This window comes from Haliaeetus albicilla, chromosome 2, assembly GCF_947461875.1.
Source record: "Haliaeetus albicilla chromosome 2, bHalAlb1.1, whole genome shotgun sequence".
In the NCBI taxonomy this organism is placed as follows: domain Eukaryota; kingdom Metazoa; phylum Chordata; class Aves; order Accipitriformes; family Accipitridae; genus Haliaeetus; species Haliaeetus albicilla.
In genome coordinates, this window is record NC_091484.1 from 50,399,678 (window position 1) to 50,423,196 (window position 23,519).

Genomic DNA, 23,519 nt, shown 5'->3' on the forward strand with positions numbered 1-23,519 from the left:
CTGATGATGTGTGCTGGTTTCAATTTTCACATGTTTTACAGTTTATTCCTATGCAGAACAGATTGTAGTAACCTGACATCAAAATAGGAAAGCAACAATACAGTGACAAACACCTCATGTAAGAAGTCTGCAGGTTTCTGGCTCTAAATAAGAAAAAACTGGCCTAGTTTTCCTGCGATGTGATTATCTGACAAAAATTGAGAATACAGACTTGGTTCCTTGATTGAAAACACTCATAAGAAAGGGCAGCCACATATGTCCACTTGAAGGACCAACTGTAATTACCAAGTTAGCTTAGCTTCTTCCTGGTATACTGCTAGCTACACTTCAGTCTGGGTAGCAATAATGCAAGTTTCACAATGCTGTCTCACGGTAATGTGACCCAACCTTGATCAAGTCAAGAAGGAAAAAGCAATTCAGTGTGTAAGCCTATTGGATTAAGTCTCCTGTGTGTACAGCTGTCAAGTAGTCTGTTATTTCTGTTGCTGTTCCATCACTGAAAGATTTGCTATGTTTTCAGGGGTAATGTTTAGGTTTGTGAGACTGAAGACACCTGCCCAATGGAAACATATTAGGATGTACTTTATGCAAGTCTTTATTCCTGCACACGTGAGCAGGGATCTTTTCTCAACCACCAATATTTTCCTTTTATCTGGAAATTCTTATATTTTATTTTATAATTGCATTGACCATTCTCCTGGGACGATGATGTAAAAGTTGTACCGGCACTCCCAGTTTTAGCAGCGAGTCTCTCTGCATATTTCAGGAATTGCCCTTTACTGTGGATCATTTGCCCCCTTTGTTGCAGTGAACACTGGAATTCTTTTTTTTGAAATTATATCAGCCTTTTGTGGCAGGCTTAGTAAACCATTTGGACATGATTTGGCTGACCTCTTCAGTTTAGAAAAAAACAATTAAAGGTACATGGAAATGTATTTTTAAAATAATATTATAATTGAATTAAGAGGCATGTGTTCAAACAAAGAATCAATTCTTGCACATGTGCTTGAAAACTCTCTCCTGTTTAGTTTGTGTCCTGGTAGAAATTAAAGAGTTATATGTAGCATTTTATAAAAAATAGCTGTGTATGACTAACCTGCCTGAATAGTGAGATAAAACAAAAAAGACTGTGAAGAGATGTGAAAAGAAACAAACCTTTGCCAAAGTTAAAATATTCTGATCAAATATATCAGAAACTGTAGAAAATTATTACATAAGAAACTATTTCCTGAATCCATTCAGTTTGGTTAGGTTGTTCTGACTATAGATTTAGTCCAGCTTTTTCCACACGCCATCCTGAAAGTAAGAGGGTTGCTCTTAGAGACTGACATTGACCTGGGAGACGACACACTGTATAAAGGCCCATCAGTTTCTCTGATCCAAAATGAGCTTAGGTAGTCTTAAGGAAATTTGTAAATGTTTGCAAGGGAATATTGTGATGTTAATTACTGAAAATTTGTTCGTAGGACTTCTTGGGTTTATTTCCATGCCTTGCTTTTTCTGGCAAAGTAGTCTTTTTTTTTCTCTTACTTTTTGGGAGGAGGGGAGTGTTTATAAGGTGATTCCGCTTGATAATCCATCCCTGTTGGAAGATACCTGAGAAGAAAACAAGATAGAGAAATGGCAACGCAGCAATCTAGTCAGGATTTGTTAGATGAGATGGATCCGGCAAGAGTGATGCACAGGAAATTACTCCTGTCCCCCTCCTGGAGTACATATGACTAGGATAAACAGGGGTTTAAGGCAAAACTTACTGAATAAGCTCAAAACTTTTGATGCTCTTGTGAAGTTTTACCTCTCTTCCTTCTGTAATGAGTTGTTCTACCCAGTTGTCTAAAATGCAGCGTGCACTGAGTGTCTGTGGTATCTTTTGCACATAGGAGAAACAACTGTTCACTCAGGTGTAGATAGAAAGAAATCTCTTCAGTTTGCATTTTAGAATTGAATTTTTCTGCCCTTTGTATTTTCGTGGACATTTCAGGCTTTAAACTAAGGAAACGGCGCATCACCAATGAGCCTACGGGAGGAACGGGAAACTGCCCTCATCTGCTGGAAGCTATCCCATGTGAAGAACCCTCCTGCTATGACTGGAGAATCATGGGGCTGGAGGAGTGCATTCCCGACAATGAGAAGCCATGTGGCCCTGGTACACAGGTTCCTGTTGTCGTCTGTGTCAACAGTGATGGTAAGATGCTTTTTCCCACACCGACTAGAGTGAAGATGCTAAAATGTAATCCAAAAGGGTGGCAGTTTTTGTTGCTCTCAGCTTTCTCAGTCCTTAAAATCAAGCTCTCTGGAATAGAGAGAAATGTCCTTTAGTATTGGTTAGGAAGGATAGGCCCTCTAGTTGCTCTAGGATCAAGCTCCTCACCTACACACTGTAGATTTTCAAAGGTTCCCAAAGAGACTTTGAGAAAAGTAAATAGAAAACAGCTATTGCTTTTCAGTAGGTCAGACTCATGCCTGCAATGACTTGACTGAATTCCCTGATGTAATCCCACTAACAAAGATGATCCTCTGAGTCCAGAACCAAATAAAATGTGAGTAAAGTAAGATGCATTGCAGTAAGTATAGCAGGAAGAAAAATAATAATGTGTTTATTAAAAAGCATGGTTTGATGTGTGTTGTGGAGTTGGTTTGACAGTCCAAGCTGCTTTGCTTCTTCAAAAGGTCAGCCCCCCCCCCCCCCCCCATTATTCAGTTGTCGTCTCTGAGAGAAAACAGATTTTGCTTGACATAGTCATGAAACCCAATTTTGAAAGCTGCTTACAAACTACTTCAATCTATGGAAGATTCATGAATTACTGTTGTGAGAATATTCCTTATTCGTTAGTAATATTATAGTCTAGAGCAGCATATAAATTAAAATAATTGTACTAACTACAGTGTAGTTATGGTAAAAGACTACTAACTGCCTGTAGAGGATTAAGTAAGAGGACACCTCTGATGAGTGTTTAACAGTTGCACAAAATATTTGTAATTAAATTGGTCAGAAGTAATAAGAACTGATTATACAGAGATTTAAATCTTGAGCATTCATGCTCAAGAATTTGGGTCATAATTGAGTTTTGGGATTTAGAGTTAGAGTGTAAGCTTTATTTTTCTGCATACACTTAAGAGAACTGGTAACCATATTTACAGCTCAGAAAGAGATTAGCCTAGAATTACAATATTGAATCTACTACATTTTATGTCCCTATCTCAAAAAATTTCCCTTCACAGTGTAATAATCTCATGGCAACAATACTGAAACTATTTGAAATTTTGTTTGTATACATTTTCAGATGAAAAATGGCCTTTTCCTCATAAATGAAAATGTTTCCTAAATAATTCTGAAATTTTCTCTTTTTAATAGCAAAAAAAAAAAAGATCTGTAAAACAAAGTGTATTTTTTTGCTTTACTAGATTTTGGCTAGTTTGGCTTACCTTTGGTTTTGAGGAGTGGTATTTGCTCACATGTCTAACTTCTGATTAGACTAATTTCTTACTAAATTGTAATATAGACATATTGACTATAATTTATTGTAACCATAATACATTTGGAGCATGCAATCAAGCTGCTAAACTTTGAGATATCTTTTATGTATATGGTATTTTCTATTGCATGGGCTTTGGTTTTGACTTCCAAATTTGACTTGGAATACTTGTGATTAACATTTTTACTCCCAGTATTAGTCTTTGTCTTTCTGAATTATATGGCATTATATATTGCTGTAAATATATGGCATTATACATTGCCTGTATCAGCAGTCTGTCCCAGAAGGAGTGAGAAGTCTGGCTTTGGCCATGTGCCTGTCAGTCTTTAAGATTAAAGAGTTGTGGGCACAGCTTCAAAGAAAGGAGAAAACAAATTGCAATTACGGTTTGTTTTGCAAAGATCCGATCACCCACAAAGATATGTGTTCAATATCTTTTGACAGAACGCAAAAGCAATGGAGAGTAATGTAGTGGATTGCTTCAGCTCTTCCTTGAAATCTCTTTCCTCTCTTAGTAAACAATCTTCTGTGATCTTCACCAGTAATACCAAGTGGCTTTTGCTTAGGTCTCTCCTGAGAAAGATTAGCATGATACAGTAGGAACAAACAAAGTACAAAGTAAAGACCCACCAACCTCTAGTTTCTCCCTCCAAGCTAAGTCTGCTCAAGCATCTCCTTACTTTGCCTCCCACAGCACCAACCCGCTGAAAATCCTGTAAGCAACTCTTAAATGCTCCTCCAAGCACACACTGCCAACTCTTTCCAGGTAGCTCTCATTAAGTACTCTGGCCTCCTACCCTGGCACAGGATTCCCCTGGTATCCTTCACCAAACATTTGTTGCGGGCATCCAGATTCTGCTCTGCAAAATCTCAGACACCAGCACCTTGCAATCAGGCAAGGTTTGCATCAAGCCCCACAGCTGCAAGTTAGTCTGCAGTAAAATAAAGTCTGGGGAATGCTACTCTTCCATTGTCTAAACATCATGGTTTAAACTAATCATCAAATGAAACTTGTGATATTCAGTGTTCTTTGAGCACTTCTTGGAGAAGACTACATTGACTGTCAGTTAAAGACTGTGGTTCAATTAACAAGTTACATAATTTGTATAATACTTATGTGTTGCTATAATTTTGATCTAAATGGCACACAGGGAATTTCATTCAGTTTTACAGGTAAAAATGACTGTGAAGGGAAACTGTGTGGAAAGCATTAATTATCGACTAAGTTTGCTGTGTTACTTAAACTGAACTAATCCTTGCTTAACAATACTCTCTTCAGTCTCTTCAAGAGTGCTTTTTTTTTTTAATATGAATTAATTAGCCAATCTTAAGTCAGTGCCTGGATAGGAGAGGTTGGATCAAAGGGACTTCAATGTATTAAAACAAAAGTGTATTTTCCCCTTGGCTTCTGCTTTATAAAATGAAAAAGGCTGGCATTGTAATTTTCAGAATAAGCATTGTACTGTAAATGTACTGCTTTAACGTAAGATACACCCAACACTGATGAGTGTCTTCTCTTTCTGTGGACTGTTGCATTGTTCTATATGTTTAAAGCATAATTAGTTGGGATAACATGTCTTGACCTGGGTGTTTTACTTCACAATTAGAATCGAGTAGCAGTGTTTGTGAGATTGTTTTATACAGTTGTAATAGGTTTCTCTCTTCAATTCGGTGTAAAGATAAGAGTCATTACAGCCTTTGAGACAGTAGCAAACAATAGATTACCCTCCCATGTTGTTGCTGGAGGCCTATGATTGTCATTCTCTTTCCACAGTGGATTGCAGTAATCAGAATTTTCATTCAGGCTGAAAAAATTATGACAGTCAGTACCCCAGGTTGTCATTGCAGAGGCTATAATGAACTTTGATGTATTTTATTATATAAATGGAACTTCAGCCTTTTAGTGTGGAAAGAACCTTTTCAGAATAAATATTCTTAGTCAGTCTTCCAGGAAATTTTACAAAGGAGCTCCTTTAGATGAAAAAAACTCCTTTCGGTTTTGGAAACTCCAAGACTGGACAGAAGCTGATCAGAATTCCTCCATCATATACATTATTTTAATAATTAGAGATCTGTGGCTAATGTTCCATGCTACGGATTAACTTTTGCTAATGATAAAATGACTATTTTTTTTTAAATAAATTGTCATTCACCTATCCATATATATATATGTAATATATATAAGGCATATATATGTAATATATATAAGGCATACATGCATGCATGCACACACATAGATGTGTACATATTACCTATTATTAAGTTCTTTAATGCAGTTCAGAAGAGTGATTTCACAACAGATAAATTTGCTCTGTTTCTCTAAGGCTATGGCAATATATGAATCCATTTAAAAAATATTTCTGTATTGCTTAAAGACTAAGTCTATAGTAGGAAAGCTGGCCACTTCTCCACTCCATAACGGATACATTAGTGCTACTCATATGTAAATAGGGCAAAATAATTTCTGACATAAAGATCTGCAAAATTAACTACTGCTGAAAATAACTACAAAATTCTGGTTCATTCATTATGGGCTTTACGTTTTTATCTTTGTGCTGAACTCTGTAGCACAGGTACTAGCAGCGTCTGTGGTGTCAACAGTGTGCTTCTGATCCTCAGACAGTAGGCTGAAATTACTTGCTCATTTTGTCGGAATGTGTAAATAATAAATTGGTTTAAACCTTTATAATATACTGGGCTTTGTACCACTGCATGTGTTACTGTGGATAAAACACATCTTACTTTTGAAGGGCAAATTTCTTCCGGACCATGTTCAGGCTCACTAATTGTTGGGTTACAGTTAGCTCCACAGGGGAAAGGAGTGGACTCATTGCCATCTCTTGCCTCACAGCTGTGAGAGATGACTAGCCTTAGAAGAGGGAGCTATGGCAACAGCAAGGCTCTTTGTGAATATGCAAATTCCTGCAACTCTTTGAAGTGGCAAAATTGTTCGTGAAGTTGTCTAGGCAGAGATCTGTGCTGATGTAGCTGAGTGCCATGAGTTCTCTTCTGGCACCTGGGCGTATGCAGGTGACACAGGTCTGGTCTTCCTGAGACTGGAGTGCAAATTCAAACTGCTGGTGACATCAGTATATCCTGATGTAAATGGGTGGGCTGTACCCTGCTTGCAATATTGGGGGGTAAAACAATGGGTTTGGTAGTTAATTAAAAGATATACAAGGTAAACTAGTCCATTTTGTTAAGACACTCAGATGTAAACATTTCAAACCAATTAGTTTAGCTACTTTGTATGGAGTGGCTCAAACACTGTACTGTCCAAAATGGAACAGAGTATGTTTCCTTTATCTGTGTTTATTCTCAGCTACTGTGACTGACTGAAGGTACAATACTTCAGCTATACAACAGTCCTATAGGATTTAATTGCTTTACTGTTTTTCTCTAGACGTAGAAACAAGAAGTATTTATTTCTAAAATTTTTATTGTATTCCTTTTATTGAATTTTACTTTGCAGAAAAGCTTATAAAATTTCTTCATGTAGTTTAAATTTTCTTCTATAGTTTCCTGATCAACATCTGTATTGTGTTTGTTACTTTTTAGCTTGTGGCTTTATATCTTCTTACAATAAGCATCTAATTAAATATGTAGAATAAACTTCAGGGAAAAACTGAAGATTGTCTGGTGCAACCATTTTCACTTAAAATATTTTGTCTGGTTTAAAATTTGGCTTTCTGTATATTTATGGTTTGAATCAAATACATGCTAAATGACTAGCTGCTGGTCTAGCAGCTAATGAATTTTCATAATGGGAAACAGTAAGAGAATCAACAGAAGCTTTATAGGTATGCCCAGGTATAAAGAGTCTACTTCTTTTGCCCTTTCTATTGCGTGCCTATATGCATTGAATGAAGAAACCATCAGCCTGGTTGGATTTTTTAATGATTATTTTAAAAGAAAATACCTAGTTTGTTTCACCTTATGACTTAGTTCTTTTAAGAGAATGAAGAGCCAGATTCGAATTCAAATTACATTGAATTATTGAGTTATTCCTGTAAGAGAACCCAGATCAAAATCTGCCCAGTGCTCAGCATTCAATTAGTAGAAAAACACAGTAGCTAATGGCAGTTTCTTTCAGCGCGTACTGCCTTATGCTTACAGGAACTTGGTTATATGGGCATTAGTCATCATTTCCCAATATTAATTTCCTAGCTAACATCATTACAGAATTGATTTGGATTGTTTTTTTCTGCCTGGCAGCTTTTTGGCTGACCATCTGAGGCATTTAAATCAAATGTAAGATACACACTTCGTTCTTCACTGTAAACACATAAGATATGAAATTTATAAGGCATTTTTTTTTAACAAGATTTGCTTCATTTAGTATAAAGGAATATAAAGAAAAATTAGTGCACACTACTGCTTAAACTATCCTATTTCAGTTCTCAGGAAGTTTAATAATTGATAATTCTTCTGTCAATAAAAGGTCACGTTTAATATGTCATACCAATTCCTTTTTGTCTCCCATCTTGACATTAGGAAAGTGGACATATCCCCATTAAGTTCCGTATAAGAATGGGTGCTTTTAGTGTTTGTATAACATGAAGTGATATCATTATATAGGATGACATCACTTGCTTTATCAGTGTCTTTAATAGTTGGCCTGGAATGTGATGCAATGACTTCAATTAAAGAGATGAGTAAAACAAACCCAGAGTTTCACCTGCATAACACAATAAACGATTATCACTTATGACAGTGCAATAGACCCTTGTTTCCAATTTATCATATATTTTTGAAGACAGAGTTGCACTTGGTATGGACAGTGCCTGCAGAGACACTAATGTTCATAAAGAATATAATTAAGTTAAAAATAGGTGGGCCAACTTAATTACCAAAATCTTCTTCTTGTGTCATGGATCATAATTTGACTGTCTAGTCAGATAAGTTTGCTGGGTTTTGGCATGTTTACTTCTAAAATGTACTATAATGTCTTTGCTGAGAAGCTGTACTGGTGTACTTAAAATTTATTGGACATCTAGGAGTAGAAATTGCCATAGTGGGAAGCACAAATATTTTGGAAATATACCACAGAGAGTGCAATTACGGGTTTCATATGATGCACACTGGTAGTAACCTGCTTTTGTTTTTGATGGCACAACCAGATGGAAAAGTAGGATATTGCAAGAACTGCTTGTAATAGTAGTGGGTAAATTAGGAGGGGAGGACTTTGATTCATAAATTTTGATTTACATAGCAGCCTGAAAAACAGTAACCCAATGCTGACTAGTCTCCAAGCTTCATCATAGTAAGAATACAGAGAGGGATAATTGTAGATACATTTCAAAACAATTGTTTTTTTAGGAAGGTCAGTTTAATGCTTTACAATCTTTCCATTTGTTACTTCAAATTATGCTGTTATGAAACAAGAAAAAAAAGGGTTTATGGATTTACGGATGGATTATAAAACTGGATTTATAGACCCAGTATTGAACTTCTTTGGTTTTGGATTTGTGTGTCATGTGTTAACTCCCTAGCACAGACTCAGAAAATACTTTAAATATTTTTACAAAACATACTCAGAAGAGATAATGTTACATTTAATAATGTTATATATAAAAATAATGTTACATAGTTATAAATTAAATAGTACTATCTTGGAAGATTATATTACACAGTATTAATCATTAATCTTTATAATAAAATGTTCTAAGATAGTATCCTCTCATTAGATTTGATGGGAGCCAATTTTCCATCTAAGAGAAAAAGCTTGCATAGGCCTATTTATATGTTCTGACAACCTGCATGCTAATGGTAAATTTTTTTAATAAATGTTATAAAACTTCAAAGCTATGAAACTAGTGTGTTGATAAATGGTGATGATTAAAACATCATTAGCCAGTCACATTGATGCGGAATAAAAAGGAATTTTATTCTCAGTACTTCCAGCCTTAAGCAGGTCATTGTCTGACCTTTCTTTCAGATCATAATTTATGTTGAGTACTGACTAATGTAAAACCACTCTTATCTGCCAAGAAATATTTGATTTCACAAGATAAGTTTTCCAGTGGCAACTTAAAGAGCCTTGAGATAAGCTGTGTCATTTTGCAGTTCTTGGAACTCCTGTTCACTGCACAAGCACCATCTCCACTGAATACTTAAAAAACTTCAAACTAAGAGTAAAAGGTACTCAGCTACAGTGATTACTCCAAATCGGAGTAAACAACTGGGGACCCCAGTCTCTCCAGTGTTCATAGTGATCTGTTCCAAATTTTGGGGTGCAGGTAGCTTTTGGTAGGGTTTCATCTATGTAGAGTCACAGACCCAATGCAGAGGGAAAGAAATAGATTTGTACTTGGGATCTGCTGAAAAGAGGGATGGAAGACAAGAGGGAGAAAATGGCACTGACGAAGCAATGAAGTTAAGAGCTGGGGAAAGGTAGAATTTGACCCTAGTTTCCTCCGGGACAGTTTACTGAGAGCAATTAAGGAACTCAAAGGAAGTTATTAAATGTCTCTATGTGGCAGGGATTAGGAATGAATTTGGGGAAGGATTCAGTCTGGTGACGGTCAGCCCAAGGGAGGATTTGATAAGCAGCTGGAGAGAACTTGGCAGGGCTGGGTGAAAGGGAAAGTGAGGTGACAGACTGGGATTAGTGCCTGGAGAAAATAAGGCTGGATAATAAATCAGAGAAGGGGAAGAAAGAAGGAAGCTCGTCACTTCTAGAGCTGGAACACAGCACACTATAATCTGCTGCTGCTTTTGGCCCAGAGATCACCTGGCAGAGCAATAACTGTCCAGAGTCAGTGTAATACCCATGGCAGAAGTACTATTTTTCATTTGGCTTCTGTTTTAAACTAGAAAATTGGAAAAGAATATTATGTCAAAATTAAGTATTTTAGCTTGCAAAGCCAAGCCCTCAAACATTAGGGAATTAAGGTTGTTTGTCTGGTCCTTATGCGAATGTATCAGATGGAAGTCTTTAATTATTTAATTGTGCCTACGTGACATTTTCCCCACAGAACCTGCTACTTATTTGTGAAATGGATATATCTCCTTTGGGGATTAAGTGGGCATTTTGTAGTAATGAATGCTTTGTCTTTGAGACAATTAGCCTTAGTTGTCTCATTCTTCAGGGTTTAATTTTGCTCTGCTTTTGTTCAGCATCAGCAAAATATAAATAATATTGACCTGTCACATCTTGAATGTTCTGCAAATAGATGTATTGGTGCATGTTTGATAGCCCTGACAGAAAGATCTTAGAAAAATTACCAATTCTGTTTTAATAACACTTTTAATTAATATATAGTAAATAAAACATAGGCTCATGCCTTGAACAAAGAGAATAAAACTAAAAATACCAAATAGCTACTCATTAAGCAGTTTCAAATCTGTGAACTGAAGGAGGAAGGGACCCAGTGGAAAAATAATAAACATGTGATTATGCAATTTAAAAAACTGCATTATACAAAGGCAACTTTAATTCTGGCATTTACTGCTGTTTGGTTTCTTGACATAATTTTGGGGGTAGTTTATGGATTAGCTATGTAATCTTGCCCTAGGAGTTATCAGATGTTTGGTTTTAATTTTACTGATTTGAGACATATTTTACTGGTACTGATGTTATTTTATAAATAGCAAATTGCTTCATTAGTGTTTTCCAGAGAAAAAATATTAAATAGAATCTACATCAAATCTCTTACTCTGGATGCCTCAGAAGGGATTTTTTTTTTTTTTTTAAGAGGGGGAAAAAGAAGAATAATGCTAGCTAAAAGCATATTGAATCTTGTGGGAGGCTTGTAGAAAACTAGTGATGTCCTTGTAGTAGGGGAAGGATGTTTCCAGGGTACAGCTGATTTCTCTGAGTAGGAGCAAAACTGCAGTGAAATCTGTCAGATTTCTGTGACTTTAGGACGTTAGCTTGTATAACTTATTAACGAAGTAGGAAGATTATAATGTACCTATATTTGCAGATGTGTTCCTGCTACTTCTGTTTTTGTTGTGTGACAATGTTATTGTATTTCCTTAATTTAGCATAGGTTTATAAGATGTAGTGGTATTTACCTCTGTTTGCTTTCCTGAGAGCTCATTCTCTGAATCCATATACTGAGAGGCCAGGAGAAAGGAAAAGTCAAAAGGATAGGTTAGTTTTAGTCTTCTAGAGAGGAATCAGTTATGAAAATGTTTCCAAAAGACAAGATTAATTCACAGTCTGAGCTCCCTAAAGGCATACTGTGCTTCCACTTGTAATGATGAGAAGATATTCATTGCAAGATAGATAAAAAGATGTTCTCCAAAGACTGCATTTTATCTGCCAGTAGTAGGACACGGACAGAAGCATCCATGAAATTAATTATAAAACTGCTTCTCAGAAATGTGTAAACATGACAGTGGCAGTGATCTCTTTTACACCTCTTGGGTCCTGTGTTTTAACTGTGATTGAATTGAGCTGTCAGATTACATATAGAGTGACAACTCTTTACTAGCTGCAACTGGATGAATAATGCAAAGAAAATGTTTGCAATCATCTTTTACTATATGAAATAATTTTTCTTATTCTCTTAAACCCCCTTTTGAGTTACAGGTATATTTGTGTGGCAAAAGGTATCACAGATATTTATGAATGCATAGTTGTAAACTTGGTGCAAATTCACTATCTAGTTGTGAAATATTAGATAATTGACAAACTGAAAAATTCATCTAATATTCTGTCAGCTGCATGCCATTAGTCATTCTCTTCAGCTGTGGGTTATGCTCTTGCACTTGAGAGTGGAATAACATTAAAATGTTGGTGGCCAAATTCTAGGAAAATACTTGGTGATGAAACTGCAGTGCTGGAGTATTTATGAATCAATTTATGACGCAACTTTGTGAACTTCTAAGCTTAAATTTATAAAGGTATCCTCCAAAACTCATACTTATGCAGAAAATGAGAAGCCTGAAAGTTCATGAAAATTATGGATATTTAGTGTTTCTTGAAAACCAGGCCATTTAAGGTAGCTGTTTAAAATATGCAGATTAGTACCTCAGTGTAGGAAATTGTTGAAAAGATTGGCAAGCACAGTCATTTTACTGATATTAGTGGAGCTGTCAAATTGTTTTCATGCTACTGTTTTTGTAGTCTTGTCTATTATTTCCTTTCTATGCTTCTATTCCTAACTCATTTCCCTGAATGTTAATCTAGTTCAGATCAGCACATCAGAATTATCATTTCTAATTGAACTGGTTTGAAGTTGTTGACATTCCATTGCCCTTCCTGGACTCGTTCTCCACTTAATTTTGAGCTTTTGAACAAAAAGACATATTGCGATGCTAAAATAGATACATGTTGCATTTTTATATCCAGGTATTTTAATTTTATTTTTGAAGTCATATTTCTATCTCTTTTTGTTACTATATGATTTGTGGCTTGATTGGGAAAAGTTTATGAGAATGTCCAGTTGATCTTGGGATCAGCTACATCTTTTTAAGGCAAGTTGGTGCTTTTGCCAAGCATTCTTAGAAATATATTGTAGATTTTCAAGTGATCTCATCCTCCAGACTTGCACTGTGTCTTCTTGTTTCCTTATAGCTCTGTCAGCACTTTTCCCTTCCTTTCCCCGTTCTGCTTAAAATGACCTATTGGTCTGACATATTGATCCCACTTGGTCCCATGACTGATATTGATTTTATTCTCAGTGGGACCATAGCCTGTCATCAAACTTACTTTTTCTTTCATATCAAGATGACATTTGATTGGCTTATTTGACACAAGAAGGCAACTGTGCTTGGTTATGATCAATACACTTGTATTCTCTGTTCCTTATCGTTCTCAGAAAGACTACATTAGCAAATGAACCGTGAAAATGCTTCAACTACCTGTCAAGCAGTAGGAAAATCTTACTCCTGTTGTTAGGCAATGTGTAGGTACTCTTCTGGGCTCTTTATTAGAAATATTGGACTACTATCCCTGTGGTACAATCTACTATGGCATAAAGTATAGCAGATTTACAGCTAAAGGCATATCATGTTTTGAGTTTTTGTTTACTTCGTGTTGTCTGCATGGAGATACTTAGGAAAGGTGATCCAAATTAACTGCAAAAATATTAAACTATATTAAATGTGTATGTGAATCCTCTTATTCAGAATTAAGGTGGCCTTAATTCTATTTGTTAAGAATTTTCTCTTTCATTCTGAATAAGGATAGCCATACAAAATGTTAATACAGTTTAACTAATCTCCTTCAAAGTCCCATTTTAATTAATTTGGATTAATTCTTCAGTATTCCTACTTAGATCAGTCTTTTTCAGTGATACATTATCACTAATAGTTCAGATACAGCCTCTCTCATGCTTGTGGTTATTCAGTGGTATCAGAAGTAGTGAAAATTCAAAGAAGGTATCAGCTGCAAGAAGAGTTTTCCATTAGTCTTTGATGCATAATACAAAGTAAGCACTCAATAACTTAAAGTATTGTGTCAGAGATAAAAAGGCTCTGTTACTTTTTATGCCATAGCTGTAAGACACCCTCAGTGTGTCTCTGTGTGTATAGTGAAGGAACTGACCTCATGTTTGTTTGTTTATTTATTAATTGGGAGCTTCACAGGTAGCCATGTGATTTATGTATGCTTGGGGGAACTGATACTGTGGCTGCCACCACCACCACCACCACCTTACAAAATTATGTAAATGAATACAGGGAGAATTGGAAAACCTTTTCCCATATTTTCTGGGTGAAATGTATGTAATTTAGTTTTTCAACCCGAGTAAATCTAGCAAAGCATAGTGAAAAATAAAAGAGGGGATAAAGGAATAAGAGGTAAAGTTTGAAAGTGGATACCATAAAATGTTCTTGTTAAGATGACAGAGAGCAGAGTTTCTTCACTTTTCTCATTCTCATTGAGTAAAGAATTCAAGCACAAATAAGAAGTTTGCACTTTAATGGAAAAAAGTAAGGTTTTTTCCCCAGCCAAACACCTCAGATTATTGTATATTTCTGAGTTAACGTAGTTATGGAATATTATTTTTTCATACTGTTCTTTAATCTGGCCAGATGACACCGCATTTTAGATTGAAACAATATTATTTGGATAAAGAAATACTATTCCTTTCCCTGATTTTATTTCCCTCTGTCAAATTTAGACTGTATCTACATGACTGTAATCCTGATAGATGACTCCAATATAAATAGAGGTACATATGTTCTTCTATTACCAGACATGAAAATGGGATTACTGGAAGCATTAATATTGCATCTGAAGGTGTTGAGTTCATTATTCTTAACCAGTTACATACAAAGAACATCCAAAGATATTTCCCATCTGAAGCAATTTTAGCCGAAATTATATGTCTTTAAAATATGTTCTTAATTTTTGTTTCAGAGTTGTCCCTTTATTGCTGTCATTATTTCAAAGTAAGGTGTGTTATTTTGGGTTTGATTATTCCTCTAACTGTTCTGTATATGGTGCAAAGCCTTACCTTTACATGATGCAGTAAGGAATCCTGAACTGGATTTCTTAGCAGTGCTTTACTTTTCTTGAAATTTGTGTGTTTGAAACTTTGGAGGAGCTTACAACAGGGAAGAAGTTTTGGGAATAGAACTGTCTTACCTCTGTAGCAGAATGCCTTTCACATCTTTTAGCTTTCCTATAAACCACTTACAGGGGGTTACCTGCTTCTGCATTCTTTCTACATAGCTGCTAATAAGCTGTGTTGTGGGGAAGGTGTTTTGGGTTTGTGTGGTGTGGTTTTGGTAGCAGGAGAGGGGCTACAGGGATGGCTCCTGTGAGAAGTTGCTAGAAATTTCCCCAGCTCCAAGTCAGACGCACCGCTGGCCAAGGCTGAGCCTATCAGTGACGGTGGTAGCACCTCTAGGAGAACAGATTTAAGAAGGGAACCTGCAGCAGAGAGGGAAGTGGGATGTGAGAGAAACCCCTCTGCAGACAGTGAGGTCAGTGAGGAAGGAGGGGGCGGAGGTGAGCAGGGGAGCAGATGCCCACCTGCAGCCCAGGGAGGAGCCCATGCCAGAGCAGGTGGATACCCCTGAAGATGGCCACGACGCCATGGGAAAGCCCATGCTGGAGTAGTCTGTGACCGAGGATCAGCCTGTGGAAAGGACCATGCTGGAGCAGTTCATGAAGGACTGCAGCCCATAGGAAGGACTCACGTTGGAAAAGTTGGTGAAGGACTGTCTCCTGTGGGAGGGACCCCACGCTGGAGCAGGGGAAGAGTGAGGAGTCCTCCCTGTGAGGAGGAAGGTGCGGCAGAGACAACGTGTGATGAACTGACCCCAAGCCCCGTTTCCCCTCCTCCTGTGCTGCCAGGGGGAAGAGGTGGAGAAAAATGGGAGTGGAGTTGAGCCAGGAAGGAGGGAGGGGTGGGCGGAAGGTGTTCTAAGGTTTTACTTCTCAGTATACTTGTTTTGATTTGATTTGTAGTGAATTGAATTGATTTTGTTTCTTCCCCAAGTTGAGCCTGTCTTTTGCCTGTGACCATAAGTGGTGAGTGATCCCTCCCTGTCCTTGTCTCAACCCACAGGTTTTCTTTATATTTTCTCCTCATCCCACCGTGGCTGGTGGGGAGGAGTGAGTGAGTGGCCTTGTAGTGCTTAGTAACTGTCTGGGCTTAAAGCATGACAGAAAGTTAGCAAACACATACTACTCTAAGTTGTAGCTGAGGTGTAGTGGTAACATTTACTGGTGTGGTTACAGAAAAGGAGCAGAAGTGCTCAGGTACTGTTGTTGGAATTAGATTTCTGCATGAATGTGGGGGTTATTGAAGCTACTTTCTTCCCACTCGTCAAAATTTCTTTTCCCATAAGGTGAATACATGAGGAAAATTGCACACAGTCATCAACAAGAAGTTATTGCTTGTAAAATGTGGTGTTTCATCTCGTTAAGGAATAGAAAATCTTAAAAAGATCCTTAAGTGTGTTGGCATGCTATTATCTTTGATTTGAGAAACACTGGATATGGTGGGTTTCGAAGCTCCAGCTATTTTCCTTTTGTATAGTATTAGTTCCTGCCATTATCAGTCATTTTTCCTTGCAAATGTTTGCTTAAAAAAAATTCAAAACCACATTTTAAACTTTAAGATTACATTTTAAAAGGTATTCAGATCTTCCAGTATTTCCTTAGTGAAAGGGGAGTAATCAGTGGCCTTTTCTATGTTGCTGATTTTTGTGTGCAATCATGTTAAATGTGTAAGTATGATGGTATATGTGCTTATGCTAGCAAGTTTCTCATTTAAAAAAAAAAATCCCTCCATGTTTGAGATTCATGATGTTTTTTTTTAAATAAGTGGCCAAAGTATCATGTTTATGATTTTTCTTTTAGGGAGGAATAGTCTGTATGATACTACTTGAAATTCTACATTGAAACCAAAACCACGGTAAAATTTCCCACACAAATCACCAAATCAAACAGTTTACAATCCTACAATGTTTTCACATCATTAAACTATTAGACCAACTTTCTTTCATTTTTGCATAATGAACAGATGTGAGAAACTAGTGTATTTGTCTTTATTGAAATCAGTGCCATTTCTGCTTAGGCTCCTTAAAAGAAAATTACTTCACCAATATTAACCATCAACTAATTAAGATGTACTTAATTAAATGCAAATGCTACTTAGCAAAGCAATTGAGAGAAAAGCATGTGATTAGGGAATTAGCAACTGATTTAACACTTGGAGCTACCAGCTAGGCACCTAAGCAATAGCAATGAATGCAGAAACTTCGCTTGATAAGCATAAATACAAAGGAAAAATACACCATCTTTTCACAATGTGTTTGTTGAAAAACTTCAGAGCCAATGAAGTAGAACATATTGAGAATATAAATTGTAGGTTAATGTTGCTTTATGTTCAGTAATTAGAGAGGTTAAAAATTTTTCAAAATGTTGAAAATTTATCAACCTACCTCATGCAGAGAGACTTTTTGACAGCTGGTCATTCAGGAACTGGAACAGAAAATAATTACATACAAGGTAATGTAGTGTTGCTACTGTTTTCAAGGACACTGCCATTTTACTAACATTAAAGCTTATGTTGACAGCCTTTATCTTTGGAGCAGACATGAATAAACATCATCAAGATGTTATGAAGGCTGCTGGGATTAATAAAACATTTAAAGTTTCCTAATGTCTTTCAAAGTATGTGTTATATACAAGTATTGAACTGATTCAAGAGCAAAAGTTGGTCTGTCAGTCAGATACTATTGCATGTGGTGCTTTTTTTTTCCTCCAAATACTCTTAAGATTGTTGGGCTAAACAAGATGGTAAATGATGAATTGCATGTAAATATTATTGTTTCCCCTTTCTAGGGCTTATTTAATTAGGTTTTCAGAGATTAACTTCTAAATTCTTCCTACTGAAAAATCTGGGTCAGCCTTTTGCAGTTGTGTATGCATTTTAATTAGAGACATGTGCTATGAGAAAGACAGCTTTCCTCAGAGAGTTCCTCTTGTATAAGAAAAAAACCCACAATCAAACAACAAAACAAATAGAATTACCCAAAAAAATACAGTCATGGTATGAGACTGAATTTCTGATCAGCAGTTCTGATAAAGTTGAAGTAAAATAAGGAGATTTGAGGAAGACGGATCGCAAGTGCCTGATTACGCAAAAGGACAGAATTTGACTGAAAGTAGTATATGGGCTTACACTTTTTCCTATGCATAGTTCACAACATAGTTGTCTACATCTTCTGATCATTGAAAAAAGAAAAATCCACACTACTGCTGCAGCACCGTGGTTTGGAAGGAAAAGTTAATTTGCTGTGACAGTTTATGCTAGGCAGGCAGGATTTTTCCTTTTGTGGTGAACTTTGGCGACTGGTAAGCATTCAGTGATTTGAAAGAAATGCAATAGTATTAGAAATGAAAATGATAATGTTGATTTATCCTGGTGATTGATTATTATCTGCTTATTAGCAGATATAAAGTTTCCTGGAATCTGAAAAATGTATGGGGTTTGATAAATTTAATATCTTTTCTGTAATGTGAAGAATTTCCCATTTTGCTTTAGACTAATCAGCCAATGTGTAGACAAGTTTATTACTAACGAAAGTCTAGTGTAGAATTTCAAATTTGGATACATTTGTAAGTTTTCTATTATTTCAGTGGTTCTCTTGAAGTTGTTTTTTTTTTTTAATTTTCTTCAGAATAATGACAGTTAAACTCAGTGCTTTTTCTATACTGTTACATTCTAGTCATGATCTTGTAACTTTGAGGCAATTAGAATTTAGACTGATCTTTTCTTGCTTATTTTCTGCCCTGAGTTATAATTAAAACAGACATTTAGGCACTTCGGAATTGTAGGAAAATAAAAAAAAAAGGCATTTTCCCCTCTTCTAGTCAAACTATCTTTGTATATCTACAGGAATAACGCAAAAACTGTAAAATTGTAGCATGTACAAACTTTTTAGTGGAGAAGCTTATGCTTTAGTAACTTTGGGTACGGAGAGTGGTTAAAGTCAGTTCCATATGAAAAACAGGACTGAGCACATACCACAGATCTGGCTTTACTAAGTTTTGAATATAGATATGCGTATTTTGTTCTTGATGGGCAGAGTCCACATACCAGCTTTGGCTCCTCAGCCAGTCTGAGAAGGTCGTTCAACACATTTGAAGACTGACGTAGGAGTCAGCGTGAGTACACGTATAGGTCCTCATGTGGGAGGAATGCATATGGAAAACTGCATGGGAATTCAAGATCAAGAACAGTCTCGTTAGCCATTTCAGCCTTTACGACCCATACAGGAGGCAGTGAATACTTTCCTGTTGATTATTTTTCTACACGGGGAAGGAAGGAAACAGTAAATGGCAACCAGCACAGCTCACAGCTTTTAACATTGTGTGAACTAACTACGTTTTTTCCTGCAGCCTCCATGCTTAGAGGTATTACTGAAGGCAACTGCATAATAACAAGGCCTTCTTCCCCTGCAACCACTGAGCACTTTGAAAATTGATCTCTGGGGTACCTTACCAGGTATTTCAGGTGCCCAGAAGTTTTCCAATGGATGACACATCGTGTGCCTCTTTTCCAGCTTCACTGGCCAGATAAGAAAACTGGTAAGAGAGGCATCAGCCAAGACATTGATGGCTATAACTGATATAGTCACATACATACAACACAGTATATACCCTAGTATGTATGACCAGTTGTCCTGGTTTCAGCTGGGCTAGAGGTAACTGTCTTCCTAGCAGCTGCTATAGTGCTATGTTTTTGAGCTAGGTATGAGAATAATGTTGATAACACACTGATGTTTTCAGTTGTTGCCAAGTAGTGTTTAGACTAAGTCAAGGATTTTTCATCTTCTCATGCCCAGCCAGCAAGAAGGCTGGAGGGGCACAAGAAGTCGGGAGGGGACGCAGCCAGGGCAGCTGACCCAAACTGGCCGAAGAGGTATTCCATACCATGTGATATCATGTCCAGTATATAAACTGGGGGGAGTGGGGGTGGAGGGATTGCCACTTGGGGACTAACTGGGCGTTGGTCGGTGGGTAGTGAGCAGTTGCCCTGCGCATCATTTGTATATTCCAATCCTTTTATTACTACTGTTGTCATTTTATTAGTGTTATCATTGTCATTATTAGTTTCTTCTTTTCTGTTCTATTAAACCATTCTTATCTCAACCCACAAGTTTTACTTCTTTTCCCAATTTTCACGTGAGTGAGCGGCTGCATGGTGCTTAGTTGCTGGCTGGGGTTAAACCACGACACCAGTACATCCAGATCATGCAGTGCTCTGAACTAGCAGTCTTTTCCATCCTTTTGTATTTTTACGTCCTCATTTTTAATGTGCATTTTTAAAAGCACTTGAATGACATTCTGTAGTTTCCTGTGGTCTGTTGTAGTTACAAGCAGACTATCATATGTTGGCTACCAGGAGCCACAAAAAGAAGATATTGGCATAACTGAGCCTTTTTTTTTTTTCCTTAGAGTTGCAGATATCCTAGTGAATTTGAACACATTCGACTAAGCAATACAGGGTCCGAAGTCTGCAGTTTTAGCGTTTAGGCTCAGTTGCTGTCATTACTTTTTATGACCTTCAAAATATAACTGCAAGATTTGGTTTACTACTGTGTGATATTCCTGTCCTTTGCTGACTAGACAGGTATTTAAAAAACAATGTTCAACATTAATGTTCAAAGCACTCTCTTGATTTGATCCCATTTATTGTGATTTTATTGTCAATTTTTTACTTAGTTTATATCAGGTTATAGTTCAGCCTTTCAGAGACTATAGCTGGTTTCGAGGCACAGGGCTGAGATGAAGTTAATTGCCTTATTGCGTAGGACTCCAGGAGCATTTTTATTTTATGTTGACTTTTTTAGTTGTTCTCTATGCCTCATTGAATCTTTCAGTGATTTTACTGTTCATTTTAAGGCTTTAAAAAAATTTTGCCCTCTGTTAAGCACTTGCCTTTCCATTTACTACAGGTCAGAATTTGACAGCAATTTTTTACTGTGCACTGAAGCATGCATCATATTAAAAGATGCACAATAGGCAAGAGGGTTTCCTTACCACGTACCATATCTCTCTAGTGATACCAGCTCTAGGATTGGTTCCCATTGGAAAGATCTTAAAGCATTTTACAGGCAACTTAAATATCAGACACATTTTCCAGGTGAGTAAACAAAAACACAAAGGAGTGACATGATTCAACTACATTAAACAGAGAACATGGGTCATCTGTGGTCTAGCCCAACCTTTAGTATCTAGACCAAATTTTCATGGATACCATATCTGCTTTTTGAATGTAATAAAACAAGAATGGTGGTATGAATACAGTCTGATACATATGAATAGTTAGCCAGTCCTCCTGACTGCTATTCACAGGCTACCTCTCTAATCTGTAAAAAATTTGCCTATTCAGTAGGGAGGTTGGGGGTTGGTTGCGGGGGGTGGTGGTGGTGTTTGTTTTAAAGCAATTAAATAATTCAGTAGTTCAACAGTGGCTCTGGTGTGTGCACACATACTAGAAGGTCTTCATACCAAGGAGGTGGCCACAAGGAGGTTTTAATGTAAACACCTACTTTGCTGATTGTCTAGCTGGATCCACCAAAACAGTTTAAGGAAGAGATGTGGATTTGAAAGGCTATCTCCTCGGCACTCTTTACTATATGATACAAATCTGTAAAAAATCCCAGCAAAGGTTTAAACTGTTTTTGACATTTTCAATCCTTGAAAAAGAAAACCTCTTTTGCCTCCTGCCATTTCTACATGCAGTCACTCCCTTTAGTGCAATTTGGAGACTTTAGCCCAAAATGTGCATCTATTGCATGAGAGAGAAATATCATTCAGCTACGTAGGCACTGTTTCTGAATACGGACTATTGCTAGATTCCAGATTTTAATAAACAAATCAACGGATAAATGGTGAAGAATATTCTTGATGGAAGTGTCATATTCTGTTTTCATCTTTCTGCTTTTTACTTTTTGTTGCTCTGTTGCTTAGAGTGTAAGTAACTCAGGGCAGGGGTCTCAGTCATGTTTTTGGAGTTCTGTCTTCAAATCTTGTGCAACATAAATGTATACCTAGAAAGCTCAAATAAAATATTAGATTGCACATGACAAACTTTTTCAAATGGGACTTTTTCTAACTAGCTTTAGTCTTTACATTGGCATTGTTCCCAGTCTATGGTTGAGTGGTTCCTGGTAGTTGACTGCACTATGCACTTTAAAGAGGAAGGCAACAAAGGTCAAATTGTTCATAAAATCATTAGTGAAATGTCAGAAACAATTTAGTCTAAATAAAATATTTCCCTGAAGATAAGAAGTACCCATTATAAAAAATTCCTTCCAACTGCATTTCTGTGCTGTTGAATTCATCAGATAAGGATTGGACAGTTGACAAAAACTGAATGCTAATATGGAAGATACATATTTCTAGAATACTTTCTCTGTAAAGGTGAAGGATGAAAGAGGGCTTTGATTTTGGGAGACAGTGAAGGCTTTTTTTTGTTTGAAATATGAACTCAGACTGAAACTAATTTAACACAATTTCTCATTGTGACCCCAAATTTAGCTTGAGTTTCAAGGTAACACCACCTGAGTTGGCAGGCAGTAAATAAGCTCGATATAGTATTGTATGTTTACACTATGACATACTTGTAATAGTAATATTGTAATAGTAGTATTTCTTGCAAAGTGTGAAAGTGTCCCAGCAGTATACCTCCTCGAGTCTTACCTGGAGATGAAACAATTTGAGAGTAAGGTTCACCCCTTTTGTAGCTTTTTTTCTATTCTTTGGAAAAAAAGTTGGCAGTCTGCTCCTCTGTCTTGTCCTTCAACCCAGACACATGCTGTTCTGATGAATCAGGCAGGAATCCCTCCTGCGTTGGTGTGAGGGTGTGATGACCTGCGATACAAGAGAAAGAGCAATAGATGCAAAGATTGAGTCCAGTGAGGGGGGCAGAACTTCATGTGGGAGACCTAAGAAGCCTTTGGCAGGGCTCAAATTTGTATTTTTAATATGGGAAAATACAGCTATTGACACTGACTTGATCTCAAAGGTCTTTGTAATTCAGCTGATTGTGACTACTTCAGGCTATTTTAAAAGCATGAGCTGCATGACTGGTTTGTAGAGCCGAGGAAGACTGATGTTTGCAAAAGTTCTGTTGTTCCTAAAGATTCTGTATGAGTAAATTATTTGACAATGGTTAAAGGGATATAATATTGGATGGATGGCCCTCATCTTTTCCTCTTTTATAAAGAATTTGGTTGTTAATAGTTCTGGAACTCATGATTTCTCACTAGCACTAAAGAACCTTTTTTCAGGAACTCAGTTTATGAGAGATTCTTATTTGAGAGGTTTTAAGACTTTGTAAACCTTGAATGACAAAAATGTAGTTTCTGTTTAGATTAGTATTTGACTCATTTTATTATTATCCTATTAAGCAGTAAAAGCCTAATCTGATACTTGGGTAAAGCAGTGTTTCTAGATCTTTGGCTTCATTTACAGTATACACAGTTCTCACTGAATTAGCTTTTCAGAATCCAGGTGGTAGTTATTAAGACTGGCTGATGTCTTTATCACTAAATTATAGAGTATTTAATGATTATTTCAAAGAATTTTTTTCCTGTATCAAAGACTTATATTCATTGCAA

At 36.7% G+C, this 23,519-nt stretch overlaps 1 protein-coding gene across 1 annotated transcript in view; it reads left to right on the forward strand.

The window, feature by feature from the left end:
* Positions 1-23,519, forward strand: part of THSD7A (thrombospondin type 1 domain containing 7A) — a 300,060-nt gene that overhangs the window by 195,323 nt on the left and 81,218 nt on the right. Inside the window, exon 8 of the mRNA XM_069774348.1 lies at positions 1,982-2,185. Coding sequence (XP_069630449.1) covers positions 1,982-2,185 — 204 coding nt within the window. The remainder of the gene's footprint in view (positions 1-1,981; positions 2,186-23,519) is intronic.